At 37.6% G+C, this 16465-nt stretch overlaps 1 protein-coding gene across 1 annotated transcript in view; it reads right to left on the bottom strand.

Annotated features, from left to right (window-relative positions):
* szl (sizzled) overlaps positions 1 to 3812 on the bottom strand; it is a gene marked incomplete at both ends in the record, with an annotated part of 4782 nt that extends 970 nt beyond the window's left edge. Inside the window, 3 exons of the mRNA XM_079604154.1 lie at positions 400 to 492; positions 1969 to 2138; positions 3535 to 3812. Coding sequence (XP_079460280.1) covers positions 400 to 492; positions 1969 to 2138; positions 3535 to 3812 — 541 coding nt within the window. The remainder of the gene's footprint in view (positions 1 to 399; positions 493 to 1968; positions 2139 to 3534) is intronic.
* Between the last annotated feature and the right edge of the window lie 12653 nt (positions 3813 to 16465).

Genomic DNA, 16465 nt, shown 5'->3' with positions numbered 1-16465 from the left:
TTTGTAAATATAAATACACACACATGCATGTATATATTTGAGAAAAATGTGTTATTTATATATAAAATAGTTCTATTTATATATAATATAAATTATATAAAACTATATATGCAGTATATAAATGCAAATATTTCTCAAATACATGCATGTGTGTGTATTTATATTTACAAAATAATTATACACAACACACACACATATATTATGTAAACACAAACTTTTATTTTGGATTCGATTCATCGCGATTAATCGTTTACAGCCGTACATAGTATGTCATAATTTTGGCTGATTAAGATTTACTAAAGCGTGAATACCACACCGCAGGGCTTGAACATGTCAGATCAATATATATATATATGTGTGTGTGTGTGTATAATAATGATAATAATGATGAGCACTGACCGAAGTGGCTGAGGCAGAGAGCGTCCAGCACAGTCTTGAGCGACGGCGATTCCTCCACGGACGGGCAGCTCTGGCACACCGGCTGAGGGAACTCTACACACACACAGATGTACGGTTAGCTCAGTGTGTGTGTGTGTGTGTGTGTGTGTGTGTGTGTGTGTGTGTGTGTGTGTGTGTTCTCGTCTCACACCGCCTGAGGGAACTCTACACACACACAGATGTACGGTTAGCTCAGAGTGTGTGTGTGTGTGTGTGTGTGTGTGTGTGTGTGTTCTCGTCTCACACAGGCTGAGGGAACTCTACACACACACAGATGTACAGTTAGCTCAGAGTGTGTGTGTGTGTGTGTGTGTGTGTGTGTGTGTGTGTGTGTGTGTGTGTGTGTGTGTGTGTGTGTGTGTTCTCTTCTCACACCGGCTGAGGGAACTCTACACACACACAGATGTACAGTTAGCTCAGAGTGTGTGTGTGTGTGTGTGTGTGTGTTCTCTTCTCACACAGGCTGAGGGAACTCTACACACACACAGATGTACGGTTAGCTCAGAGTGTGTGCGTGTGTGTGTGTGTGTGTTCTCGTCTCACACAGGCTGAGGGAACTCTACACACACACAGATGTACGGTTAGCTCAGAGTGTGTGTGTGTGTTCTCTTCTCACACAGGCTGAGGGAACTCTACACACACACACACAGATGTACGGTTAGCTCAGAGTGTGTGTGTGTGTGTGTGTGTGTGTGTGTGTGTGTGTGTGTGTGTGTTCTCGTCTCACACAGGCTGAGGGAACTCTACACACACACACACAGATGTACGGTTAGCTCAGAGTGTGTGTGTGTGTGTGTGTGTGTGTGTGTGTGTGTGTGTGTTCTCGTCTCACACAGGCTGAGGGAACACTACACACACACAGATGTACGGTTAGCTCAGAGTGTGTGTGTGTGTTCTCTTCTCACACAGGCTGAGGGAACTCTACACACACACAGATGTACGGTTAGCTCAGAGTGTGTGCGTGTGTGTGTGTGTGTGTTATCGTCTCACACAGGCTGAGGGAACACTACACACACACAGATGTACGGTTAGCTCAGAGTGTGTGTGTGTGTGTGTGTTCTCTTCTCACACAGGCTGAGGGAACTCTACACACACACACTCACAGATGTACGGTTAGCTCAGTGTGTGTGTGTGTGTGTGTGTGTGTGTGTGTGTGTGTGTGTGTGTGTGTGTGTGTGTGTGTGTGTGTGTGTGTGTGTGTGTGTGTGTGTGTGCGTGCGTGTGTGTGTGCGTGTGTGGGTGTGCGTGCGCTCGTCTCACCTTTAGAGAAGGCGCTGATGTGTTTGGGCAGTGGTGTTAAACACACGTGTGTGTGTGTGTGTGTGTGTGTGTGTGTGTGTGTGTGTGTGTGTGTGTGTGTGTGTCTCACCTTTAGAGAAGGCGCTGATGTGTTTGGGCAGTGGTGTTAAACACGTGTGTGTGTGTGTGTGTGTGTGTGTGTGTGTGTGTGTGTGTGTGTGTGTGTGTGTGTGTGTGTGTGTGTGTGTGTGTGTGTGTGTGTGTGAGTGTGTGTGTGTGTGTGTGTCTCACCTTTAGAGAAGGCGCTGATGTGTTTGGGCAGTGGTGTTAAACACGTGTCGTCCTGCGCAGGGAAGCGTTCGCAGTCCAGCGCTTCGGGCCACGCGTGTCCCTGACAGGCTAACACTGGAGCGCAGCTCTCCTTCACGGCCACACACACACTCCGACACGGCTGGATGAACCTGCACACACATCACACACATCACTCACACACTCAGATCACTTCAGATGATGGATGAGAAATGAATAAATCAATCAGTATGTTGGTCGAAATTTTGCTGCAATTTAGTCAAAACCAAAATTTGACTACATATTTTTTGCAAACATAATTTTTTCTTGTGACATTTTTAGTACATGATTAATTTATACATTCATATAATTTAAGATTATACAAATTTAACGATAAATAATGGAAAAATCTATCAATATGTTGGCTGAAATCTGCTGCAATTTCATTAAAAACCGCTTTGTAAATTTTACTATATATTTTTTAATTAAACTTTTTTGAGACATTTTGAGTACATGATTAATTTATACGTTCAGAGCATTTCCGATGATAAAACATGATAAAAAATGAAAAAAATCTATCAAAATGTTAAAAAAACAACTTGTAAATTTGACTATTTTTCAAATAAAATGTGACATTTTTAAATGTAAAACTCGTGCAAGCATGATTTTTTTTAAAGAAATTTTTAGTACATACTTCATTTATACGCTCAGATAATTTCAGATGATAAAACTGATGATGAAATCTATCAATTATTCTGCCTGAAATCTGCTTGAAAAACCACCTTGTAAATTTTACAATTTTATCAATATTGTGGCTAAAATCTGCTGCAATTCCATTAAAAAACACTTTGTAAATTTTACTATATATTTTTTAATTAAACGTTTTTGAGACATTTTTACTACATGATTCATTTATACGTTCAGTTGATGCAATTTCATCAACAAAAAAACACCTAGTAAATTTTACAACATATTTTTTAATAAAAAAAATTGTGCAAGCATGACGTTTTTTGTGACATTAATAGTTCACGATTCATTTAAACATTCAAATCATTTGAAATGATTAAACTGATGATAAACAATGAAAAAATCGATCAATATTGTTGCTAAAATCTGCTGCAACTTCATTAAAAAACGCTTATTCAACTTTTTTGAGACATTTTTTACTACATGATTCATTTATACGTTCAGATTATCACGTTCAGTTTATGCAATTTAATCTAGTAAATCTTACAACATATTTTTTAATCTAAAAAATGTGCAAGCATGATTTTTTGTGTGGAGTTTATCCAGAACCAGAAGTATGCCATCACAGTAAGTGTGTTTGAACACGATTCAGATCATTCCAGATGATACAATTTATAATAAAATCTATCAACACGTTGCCAAAAATTTGCTTCAATTTCATTAAAAAAAAAAACTTTTCGATTTTACTAATTAAAAAAATATGCAAGCATGATTTTGTAGTTGTGCAGTTTAGCCAGATGCTATCTCAGTAAGTGTGTTTCAGTGATGAGCGCGTATGAAGTGTGTGTGTGTGTGTGTGTGTGTGTGTGTGTGGTGACGTACCTGTCCAGGCAGACGGGGGCCACGAGCGAGCACACGAAGGCCCGGGCCTGTGGATGGCAGCCGGTGTGGAGCAGCGTCCTCCAGTCCTCCGAGCGGGGGACCGCTTCTTCCAGGCTCGTGTGACCCAGCAGGTTGGGTAACCTCATCTCCGAGTGCGGGACGTCCTGGCACACGCTCATCTGCGCGGGGACGGGGACGCAGCGAGTGGTCTGGCCCAGGTCGAAGGCCCCGGCGCGGGCCCCGAGACACACGAGGAGCAGCAGACACGACAGATGCATGATGGGTGAGTGATGCCGGAGCTGCAGGAGCCAGTCTTTATATAGAGGCGGGCTCGTGTTATCAAGCACACATCTGAGGGCCGCAGACAGGAGATAATGGGCCCCAGACGGGGGGGTGTGAGGGGGGACATTAACTACACAATCAAAGACACACACTTAGCCTGCGCTTGCTCCGGGAGAGACTCTAATGCAGCGGCACACTTTCAGATCAACTTTCTGCTGCATTATTATCATTCACGCGTCATTTCAAAACCGAAATGATCAATCCGTCCGTATGTTGAAATCTGCCGTTCTCCACTACAGATTATTCCTGCAAACATTTCTAGTGTCCACATTTAGATCATTTTTTATAAAACAACGATAAATAATGACTGAAATCTGCTGCCATTTATTCAAAATCACAACATATTTTTTAATAAATTATTTGTTTCACTTCATTTTTTAAAATTAGATTATTTGTGCAAACACATTTGTTGTGACATTTTTAGTGTCCATATTTAGATAATGTTTAATAAAACGTAACGATAAATAATGAAACAATCTGAAATCTGCTGCAATTTCATGCAGTTTAGTCAAAATCATCACTCATTTTTAATAAATGATTTGTGCAAACAGATTTTGTGATATTTTTCGTACACAAGTATATTCAGATCATTTCAGATTATAAAAACAAACGATAAATCATGAAAATATCAATTAATACGTCGGCTAAAATCTGCTGTAATTTCATGCAATTTAGTAAAAAACGCACGTTTTTTTATACAATATTTGTGCAAACACATTTTTTGTGACATTTTTACTGTCCAAATCATTTTTAATAAAACGTAACGATAAATAATGAAACAATCAAGCTGAAATCTGCTGCAAATTAGTCAAAAATCATCACTATTTTTTTATAAATTATTTGTGCAAACACATTTTTTGTGACCTTTTTTATTAGACATGATCTAGATAATTCCAGACGATAAAATGGAATAAGGACTAATAATAAAATGTTTGTGCAAACATGGATTGTGTGATATATTTAGCACACAAGTATATTCAGATCATTTCAGATTATAAAAACAAACGATAAATCATGAAAATATCAATTAATACGTCGGCTAAAATCTGCTGTAATTTCATGCAATTTAGTAAAAAACACGTTTTTTAATACAATATTTGTGCAAACTAATTTTTGTGTGTGGAACTAAAAATGTAAAACGCTCAGATGATAAAACGTAACGATAAATAACGACAAATCAATCAAGATTGAAATCTGCAGCTTCTGTTATCGACATCTATCATTTTCAAGTGGAAAATACCTTTCAAAATGAAAAAAAAAGCCATTTTCTTTTTAATATTGTTGTTTAATTGTGTAATTTTTATACTTTTATTCTTGACTAGTAGACTGATAACGTTCATGTCGTTCCACCGGACGTCTGATGCATCATTAACAGTCAAATCCTGTGCTTTTATCCTCTATATAATAATTTTAGAGAGTTGTTTTGACTAAATTGAGCAGATTTCAACCAACATATTGATTTTCTTCATTGTTTATGATCAGTTTTATGGTCTGAAATGCCCTGAATGTGGACACACACTTGTCAGATGCTTGCGCAGGTTGTGTGTGAGTGTGTGTACGTTCAGACGAGAGCTGGCGCAGGCGTCTGGTCAGCTTGGAGACCGGCGTTCAGACAGGCGTCTCTGACAGCTTCCTCGGCCAGCGACAGGCTCTCGTCTGCGCTCTCCAGCTTTGATCTGACCCGAGCGACTGCATTGGTATTTAAATGCTCCCGCTGCAGCTGCAGATGTGACAGGGCTTTGTCCCGCTAATGTCTCAGACGAGTGTACTTCACTGGATTATCTCACATTAGTGCTCGGGACATTAGCATTTACAGCCCTTGACTTCTGCAGGGTCCCTCTGGCGTCTACAGGCTGGAGATGTGTCCACATATAGTGATCCGCTCTGTAATAACGCTCTCGGGAGGAAATGTTGCAGTTGGACGTGTTTTTAAATGTTGCGGTTTGTTTTCGGAATGTTCAGAGAACATTCAAATGTAACATTCCTCCATCACTGTTTGCAAATGGAATGTTCACTAAACGGTCAAATAACCAAAGAAAAAAATGTTACTTTTGAATGTTTTCTGACAGCAGAAAACTTTTTATTTTAGTTTTTAAAATTTGATATTTTAGGGAACATTCAGACATGTGACCCGGGTCTGGAGCGCACGGGTATATCTGTGGCAATAACAACTATACATTGTATTAATCAAAATTATCCATTTTTCTTTTATGCCAGAAATCATGAGGATATTAAGATCATGTTCCATGAAGATATTTAGTAAATGTCCTACCGTAAATATATAAAACATGTATTTTTGTGAGTGAATGCAGCACAATCGTGAACATAAATGCACAACTTTAAAGGAGATTTTCTCAATGTTTAAATTTTTTTGCATCAGATTCCAGATTTTCAATATTCATATCTCGACCAAATATTGTCATATCCTAACAAACCACACATCAATGGAGAGATTATTTATTCAGCTTTCATATGATGTATACATCTCAATTTTAAAAAATTGACCCATGTGACTGGTTTTGTGGTCCAGGGTCACAGATAACGTAATGCAAAATGTTTTTCGAACATATTTTTGTTGGCTGTGAAGCTGCTGCATTGAGTTATTGTTTTTATCATAACTGAGTCGTTGTGTTTTCATGTGCGGCTCATTTTTTTACTTAAATGCTCCAGTGTTTGAACTATTCAAGTTCCAACTTCTGACCAATGCATTCTCATTAAAACACTGCTGAGAATGATAAAGAGCCGATTAAATACTGCAAACATGCGCATAACTACAACATCTCATTCAATATGAATTGCATACATTTTTCATCATTTTTCCAGGCCTCTCAGAAGATTATAAATGGGACGTTGAAATGTTAAACTGCATCTCACACAACATTTATCTGATTATGCATGCAGCGAATAATAATTAAGAAACTATATGGAATATTTGTATTTTTGAAATGAAATGCACTGTTAGCTTCCAGTCACACTCCACATTTACCAGTGCAAACTCTTTTACTTAATTGATCAGATCATACAACTATACGATAAATACTGAAAATATCAATCACGAAGTTGGTTGAAATCTGAAATTTAGTCAAAATAAAACCCATTTACAAGATCTAAATACTTTACACATTTATATTGCACATTACATCTCAACTACGGACTGTATGCCCTAAACAACAGGCAACGATATAAACTGAGCACTTTTCTGTCCGCATCGCTGTGTGTGAGACTTCAGGTTTTTCTGTCCGCATCGCTGTGTGTGAGACTTCAGGTTTTTCTGTCCGCATCGCTGTGTGTGAGACTTCAGGTTTTTCTGTCCGCATCGCTGTGTGTGAGACTTCAGGTTTTTCTGTCCGCATCGCTGTGTGTGAGACTTCAGGTTTCTGCACAGACGTGGAAAGCAGTTTCGTGAGACTAACATGACAGTGCCAGAGTCTGTCTGGGAGACGACACACACACACACACACACACACACGCGAGAGCAGAATCCGTTTATGAGGAGCAAGCGCATTGAGATGATTTTGAAACAGACAGACTGGTGTCTTGTGTCTGTTCCCGTCGGCCCCAGTCTTCTGAGGCTCTTTACTGCCCTGTCTACTGAGGGCCCTAACTGGCCAATTACACACACACACCCATTTAGCAGAACAATGGGGAGCGTGCGTCAGGTTAAGCACTGATGACCCCCCGGGTGTGTGTTATGCTTTCTAACGGCCCTGCTGCTGTTAGCGGGTCTTCAGCTCCACACGCCGTCTGCTGCATGCAGGAGCTCCAGAGCCAAACACACACTCGGCTGAGGAAACACACACTCGGTGTCTCAAATCTCTTAATATTTCTTTATTTATCTAACCCGTCGAGTTACAATATCTCGAGTCGAGATAGGCAGCACAAGTAGTTCATAACACAAACATAAAACACAATACAAATCCTAATCAGTTATTAAAACATTTACACCGTTCTGTAAAAACAATGTTTTTAACCCCTTAAGCGGCACACACACTTTTTTTAATAGACATAAAAATGCACATTCCGAACTTAAATGTTTGTAATTCAAGAATGCTTTTGCAATATAGATGTGAGATTGGTCTTGTTGTAAAGCAGACATTTGGCAGGTTTATGTAGAAGTGAAATAAATTAAGAAAGTTAAACAGAAAAAAAGTTATAGAAGTTTGAGTTTACAGTTTTTTACAATCGCTATGACAGTTTTTTCAATACATTTAACAATTTTCCTAAACTCTTAACACACCAACACACCTAAAACACACAATTGGCAAAACGGTTAATTTCATGTTCAAAATCACACATTGTAAACTAAACTCCAAAACTAATTTTCAAAATACAATAATACACTAACACAATACACTATATCTAACAAAACACTGCAAACATGTTTCAAAATCAAATAATTATTCAAAACACTAACACATGTTCTCTTCCAACAGGAACATGTAGTCAATCATAACACAATGACAAAAAAACACAGTAACATCAGCTGAAATTACAGAAACTGCATTATGTTATGTGTCACGTCTGCCCTTATACAATAGACAGTTTATTGTATTGAATATACATTTTTCTCTACATTTTTGTTTTGTTGAGTTTAGTAAATGCATGCATTTCTTTTGCTGCAGAAATTCAATACAAAAAATGTATGACCATCTCAGAGTAGCTTTATGTACAGTTTATGAAAAAAATAGACAGAGACAAAATTCCTGCAGTAAAGACTTTATTTGCAAAAGAACATTACTGCAAGATATACCTCTCCCTTGTCCTGGTCCTTGCCCCACTCCTCTTCCTTGTCCTGGTACTCCTCTTCCTCTCCCCCCGTGCAGGCTTCTTTCTTTCTTTCTTTCTTTCTTTTTCTTTCTTTCTTTCTTTCTTTCTTTCTTTCTTTCTTTCTTTCTTTCTTTCTTTCTTTCTTTCTTTCTTTCTTTCTTTCTTTCTTTCTTTCTTTCTTTCTTTCTCTCTTTGAGTTGCTCCATATTGTTCCTTTTCCACACAAGATCAGCCCAAAGAGTCCTCTTTTAGAACATGTGATCATGCGATTGAAAGAACCTCAACACCCGAGTGTGCTTCTGGATGGGAATCAGCTGTAATTTATATATGTGCAAAACTTCAATAAGCTGTTTCTCAGTAGCAAATGAATAAAATACAGGGAATATATTTGTGTTTCAATTCACAATATGACCAGCTGTTCACTTTGACTTTAGCCTATATAAGTTATGTTTAGAACATGATGTTATCTGTTCTGACATACAGTGTGAAAGCATTTGTAAATTTGGCAGTAAAATTACATAGTTTTGGTATTGGTTGAGATTGTGTGTAAAAGAAGTTCAAGCATTTTAAATTTGTGTTAACTGTATGCATTTTGTGTCAAAGCAACAATAAATGTGTTAATTGTATAGCCTACAAAGACTGATGTTGTGCTAACTGTGTTAAGAGTTTAGGAAACTTGTTAAATGTATTGAAAAAACTGTCATAGCGATTGTAAAAAACTGTAATTAAAAAAATGTAATTATTCATATTTTATATTAAATATATATTTTCAAAACCTCTAAAAATGCTCAAAAAAATCAAAGCCAAAAATCTGAACAAGTTGTGTTTCAAATGTTAGGTTGATATCTCAGAAAATAAGCGTTCAGTGAGATTTAGTTTGTGCGCAGTACCACACTTCTCCACTAGTGGACATTACTGCACATATAAGGGACGCCTCCATCTCCATATGTGGTTTGTGTCCGAACCATTATTTGTACAATTTTCATACAATTTATGAAGTACACATCCTATTCAGAAGTAGTGTTGGAAGTTTGGCAGATTTTGAAAGTAATTCAACCTCTAAGAAACACAGAAAGAACACGTGTGTGCATTATAGCTCGCTGCCACATCACTAATGCTGAATCTATTATTGTTTTCTTTATATTTAAAACATTTTCAGAGCTTTTTTTCTAAAAGAATTGAATGGATGCTATCTTTTGAACTCTTGGCATGAAAACAAACTGAGGTTTCTACCATTCTTTCATGATTTTTCATGTTCATCACTATTTTAAAATAAAGGTCTGAACACGCCTTTGGAGTGTGAACATATTCTTGTTGCAAATTGATAAATTACGGCTCCTCTGTCATTTATTTTAAAAATCAGTCACCAAATATGTAAACTAGAGATTGTAAGCTTTCAAATGATAAATAGTTTATCAAGATTAGTTTAGGTTTAGTGTAGGATATTACTGTTTTAAATATGTAATGGCTGTGGGCAATATAAGGGGGTTCAAGTGAGAGATGTTACATCATAAAATAGTTTGTTTGTCAGGAATTATTGTGCATTGCATTGTAGGGTTCAGTATTATGATTTGGTTTTATACTGTTATCGTATTTATGAATACAGTAGTCAACATTTGAAGAGGGTTAAAAACAGTTAATCAAAGTTGTGATGACCAGAGCGGGTGTTATTCAAAATTCATGTCATTTTGTTGTGTGCTTTTTGTCTTTTTTTTTCTGTTATAAGTTTTTTTTTTCTGTTTAATTTTTAATGCATATTTTATAAGCGTACGTTTTCATTATTTATTTACTATTATACTTTTATTAATGTTTTGAATTAGCTTTTATTTTTATATTTAAATTTTTTTTAATAAATATAATCATTTTAGTTTTAGCTATTCTTAAATGTGCTTTTGTAATTTTTATTAAATTAGTTGTTTTTAAATATTTATATTTACCTTTCATTTATTTTTATTTCAGTTTTAGAACTTTTAGTACTTATTTAATAGTAACTTGTTTCAGTTATTTATTTTTGTTGTTTCAGTTTCATGTTTTATAAGCTTTGTTTTTTATTATTTTTATTCTAAGAGTATTTATTCATATTTTTAATTTTATTTTCATTTTCGTTTTTAGTCATTTTGTTACATGCTTTTGCTAATTTTACATATATAAATTTTAATATTTCCATTTACCTTTATTATTGCAGTTTTACCTTTAGGCTATTTCCAATGTTCTTGTAAGTTTTATAAGCTTAGATTTTTATTATGTATTGATTAATAGTTTTAATTAGCTTTTTTAGTTTAAGTTTAGTAATTTTGTTATGTGCTTGTCAATTTTATTATTATTTTAAAAAAATCTGTTTACCCTTTTCAATTAACAATTTTTTTAAGTTTTAGTTAAAAACAACAACAGTATGCTTTGTTGTACTGCAGATTTTGACAAATAGTATGTCATCTAGGTATTATTAACATTAATAAACAACACCCGAGAAGAGATTATGAGATATAACTTGTCTTTATGTAATAAATAGAGTATTCTCATATAGTGCAGAAGAATGCTGCGTCAGTGTAATCACACAAGTTCAGAAAGTGTGTGTACTGTGTAGAATATGCAGTATATAGAGACCATAAGACGAGTCTGATAGTGTGTTATTCTGAATGCTATGTTAATCTATAGCCTCAATCTATGGACTCAATCTATAGGACTCTATCTATGGCCCTCAATCTATAGGACTCTATCTATGGCCCTCAATCTATAGGACTCAATCTATAGCCTCAATCTATAGGACTCAATCTATAGACTCAATCTATAGGACTCTATCTATAGCCTCAATCTATAGGACTCTATCTATAGCCTCAATCTATAGCCTCAATCTATAGGACTCAATCTATAGCCTCAATCTATAGGACTCGATCTATAGCCTCAATCTATAGGACTCGATCTATAGCCTCAATCTATAGGACTCAATCTATAGCCTCTATCTATAGGACTCTATCTATAGCCTCAATCTATAGCCTCAATCTATAGGACTCAATCTATAGCCTCAATCTATAGGACTCGATCTATAGCCTCAATCTATAGCCTCAATCTATAGGACTCAATCTATAGCCTCAATCTATAGGACTCGATCTATAGCCTCAATCTATAGGACTCGATCTATAGCCTCAATCTATAGGACTCAATCTATAGCCTCTATCTATAGGACTCTATCTATAGCCTCAATCTATAGCCTCAATCTATAGGACTCAATCTATAGCCTCAATCTATAGGACTCGATCTATAGCCTCAATCTATAGGACTCGATCTATAGCCTCAATCTATAGGACTCTATCTATAGCCTCTATCTATAGGACTCTATCTATAGCCTCAATCTATAGGACTCTATCTATAGCCTCAATCTATAGGACTCAATCTATAGCCTCAATCTATAGGACTCAATCTATAGCCTCAATCTATAGGACTCAATCTATAGCCTCTATCTATAGGACTCTATCTATAGCCTCAATCTATAGCCTCAATCTATAGGACTCAATCTATAGCCTCAATCTATAGGACTCGATCTATAGCCTCAATCTATAGGACTCGATCTATAGCCTCAATCTATAGGACTCTATCTATAGCCTCTATCTATAGGACTCTATCTATAGCCTCAATCTATAGGACTCTATCTATAGCCTCAATCTATAGGACTCAATCTATAGCCTCAATCTATAGGACTCAATCTATAGCCTCAATCTATAGGACTCTATCTATAGCCTCAATCTATAGGACTCTATCTATAGCCTCAATCTATAGGACTCAATCTATAGCCTCAATCTATAGGACTCAATCTATAGCCTCAATCTATAGGACTCAATCTATAGCCTCAATCTATAGGACTCTATCTATAGGACTCAATCTATAGCCTCAATCTATAGGACTCAATCTATAGCCTCAATCTATAGGACTCAATCTATAGCCTCAATCTATAGGACTCTAGCTATAGCCTCAATCTATAGGACTCAATCTATAGCCTCAATCTATAGGACTCAATCTATAGCCTCTATCTATAGGACTAAATCTATAGCCTCTATCTATAGGACTCAATCTATAGCCTCAATCTATAGCCTCTATCTATAGGACTCAATCTATAGCCTCAATCTATAGGACTCAATCTATAGCCTCTATCTATAGGACTCAATCTATAGCCTCAATCTATAGGACTCAATCGCCAGGTCGAGGCTCCAACAGCTCTTCACATCAAAGATTATAAACGGACTGAATATGAAATGGTTTCAACTTCTTTATGAGAGATTACTGATGGGTGCACTGATATGCATAAGCATGCTGTGCATTAAATGATCAAATACTGCAATTTTGATATGCAGGTTTTAACACATTTTTCATGGCCAATAAATATACAATAATTCAGTCAATGTGATGTTAATGCTTTAAAAGCTCTATACGCTTTACCTTTGACCTCATAACTTTTTAATAAATGACAGAGATTATGAGACATAACTTATTCTGTTTTATTAAAATAAATGAAAATGTAAACAGAGTACAATTTATTGCATATCTTGTAGTGGAAAATACACGCCGGTTCAGTATTAGAGTGCAATTAAAATTTTTTATTTGCTTTAAATATAAAACTGGTGATGTGTGAGAACATTTACTACCAGCAGAGGGCAGTATAGAGATGTGTAGAGGGCCAGTGTAGAGTTATTAACAGCAGTGGGCAGTATAGAGATGTGTAGAGTTATTAACAGCAGAGGGCAGTATAGAGATGTGTAGAGTTATTAACAGCAGAGGGCAGTATAGAGATGTGTAGAGTTATTAACAGCAGAGGGCAGTATAGAGATGTGTAGAGTTATTAACAGCAGAGGGCAGTATAGAGATGTGTAGAGTTATTAACAGCAGAGGGCAGTATAGAGATGTGTAGAGTTATTAACAGCAGAGGGCAGTATAGAGATGTGTAGAGTTATTAACAGCAGAGGGCAGTATATAGATGTGTAGAGGGCCAGTGTAGAGTTATTAACAGCAGAGGGCAGTAAAGAGATGTGTAGAGGGCCAGTGTAGAGTTATTAACAGCAGAGGGCAGTATAGAGATGTGTAGAGGTCCAGTGTAGAGTTATTAACAGCAGAGGGCAGTGTAGAGATGTGTAGTGGGCCAGTGTAGAGTTATTAACGGCAGAGGGCAGTATAGAGATGTGTAGAGGGCCAGTGTAGAGTTATTAACAGCAGAGGGCGGTATAGAGATGTGTAGAGGGCCAGTGTAGAGTTATTAACAGCAGAGGGCGGTATAGAGATGTGTAGAGGGTCAGTGTAGAGTTATTAGCAGCAGAGGGCAGTATAGAGATGTGTAGAGGGCCAGTGTAGAGTTATTAACAGCAGAGGGCGGTATAGAGATGTGTAGAGTTATTAACAGCAGAGGGCAGTATAGAGATGTGTAGAGTTATTAACAGCAGAGGGCAGTATAGAGATGTGTAGAGTTATTAACAGCAGAGGGCAGTATAGAGATGTGTAGAGTTATTAACAGCAGAGGGCAGTATAGAGATGTGTAGAGTTATTAACAGCAGAGGGCAGTATAGAGATGTGTAGAGTTATTAACAGCAGAGGGCAGTATATAGATGTGTAGAGGGCCAGTGTAGAGTTATTAACAGCAGAGGGCAGTAAAGAGATGTGTAGAGGGCCAGTGTAGAGTTATTAACAGCAGAGGGCAGTATAGAGATGTGTAGAGGTCCAGTGTAGAGTTATTAACAGCAGAGGGCAGTGTAGAGATGTGTAGTGGGCCAGTGTAGAGTTATTAACGGCAGAGGGCAGTATAGAGATGTGTAGAGGGCCAGTGTAGAGTTATTAACAGCAGAGGGCAGTGTAGAGATGTGTAGTGGGCCAGTGTAGAGTTATTAACGGCAGAGGGCAGTATAGAGATGTGTAGAGGGCCAGTGTAGAGTTATTAACAGCAGAGGGCGGTATAGAGATGTGTAGAGGGCCAGTGTAGAGTTATTAACAGCAGAGGGCGGTATAGAGATGTGTAGAGGGTCAGTGTAGAGTTATTAGCAGCAGAGGGCAGTATAGAGATGTGTAGAGGGCCAGTGTAGAGTTATTAACAGCAGAGGGCGGTATAGAGATGTGTAGAGGGCCAGTGTAGAGTTATTAACAGCAGAGGGCGGTATAGAGATGTGTAGAGGGCCAGTGTAGAGTTATTAACAGCAGAGGGCAGAATAGAGATGTGTAGAGGGCCAGTGTAGAGTTATTAACAGCAGAGGGCAGTATAGAGATGTGTAGAGGGCCAGTGTAGAGTTATTAACAGCAGAGGGCAGTGTAGAGATGTGTAGTGGGCCAGTGTAGAGTTATTAACGGCAGAGGGCAGTATAGAGATGTGTAGAGTTAACAGCAGAGGGCAGTATAGAGATGTGTAGAGTTAACAGCAGAGGGCAGTATAGAGATGTGTAGAGTTATTAACCGCAGAGGGCAGTATAGAGATGTGTAGAGTTAACAGCAGAGGGCAGTATAGAGATGTGTAGAGTTATTAACAGCAGAGGGCAGTATAGAGATGTGTAGAGTTATTAACAGCAGAGGGCAGTATAGAGATGTGTAGAGGGCCAGTGTAGAGTTATTAACAGCAGAGGGCAGTATATAGATTTGTAGAGGGCCAGTGTAGAGTTATTAACAGCAGAGGGCAGTATATAGATTTGTAGAGGGCCAGTGTAGAGTTATTAACAGCAGAGGGCAGTATAGAGATGTGTAGAGGGCCAGTGTAGAGTTATTAACAGCAGAGGGCAGTATAGAGATGTGTAGATGTCCAGTGTAGAGTTATTAACAGCAGAGGGCAGTATAGAGATGTGTAGAGTTAACAGCAGAGGGCAGTATAGAGATGTGTTGAGGGCCAGTGTAGAGTTAATAACAGCAGAGGGCGGTATAGAGATGTGTTGAGGGCCAGTGTAGAGTTATTAACAGCAGAGGGCAGTATAGAGATGTGTTGAGGGCCAGTGTAGAGTTATTAACAGCAGAGGGCAGTATAGAGATGTGTAGAGGGCCAGTGTAGAGTTATTAACAGCAGAGGGCAGTATAGAGATGTGTAGAGTTAACAGCAGAGGGCAGTATAGAGATGTGTTGAGGGCCAGTGTAGAGTTATTAACAGCAGAGGGCAGTATAGAGATGTGTAGAGGGCCAGTGTAGAGTTATTAACAGCAGAGGGCAGTATAGAGATGTGTAGAGGGCCAGTGTAGAGTTATTAACATCAGAGGGCAGTATAGAGATGTGTAGTGGGCCAGTGTAGAGTTATTAACGGCAGAGGGCAGTATAGAGATGTGTAGAGGGCCAGTGTAGAGTTATTAACAGCAGAGGGCAGTATAGAGATGTGTAGAGGGCCAGTGTAGAGTTATTAACAGCAGAGGGCGGTATAGAGATGTGTAGAGGGCCAGTGTAGAGTTATTAACAGCAGAGGGCGGTATAGAGATGTGTAGAGGGCCAGTGTAGAGTTATTAACAGCAGAGGGCAGTATAGAGATGTGTAGAGTTAACAGCAGAGGGCAGTATAGAGATGTGTAGAGTTATTAACAGCAGAGGGCAGTATAGACATTATTATGCTGTATTGTGTATCAACAGTAGAGGGCAGTGTAGAATTATTTTGGTGTTCACAGATTCAATATTCAATATTTAAATAACTTTATTGGCATGTTTAAATTATTTACACTACCAAACATTTATTAATTTATCATTTATCACATGCACTGAAATCATATATTACAATAAAATCAGACTTCTATGCAGTGACAACAGAAACTCTATGCAATGAAATCTGACACCCAAATGCCAAAAAAAAAACTCTGTGTGATTTCATTTCTATTCAAACGGTCCAT

This window comes from Phoxinus phoxinus (genome assembly GCF_949152265.1).
Source record: "Phoxinus phoxinus genome assembly, chromosome: 25".
Lineage (NCBI taxonomy): Eukaryota > Metazoa > Chordata > Actinopteri > Cypriniformes > Leuciscidae > Phoxinus > Phoxinus phoxinus.
The sequence above is the reverse complement of the archived record's forward strand: the minus strand, read 5'-3'. Positions and strand labels throughout refer to the sequence as shown.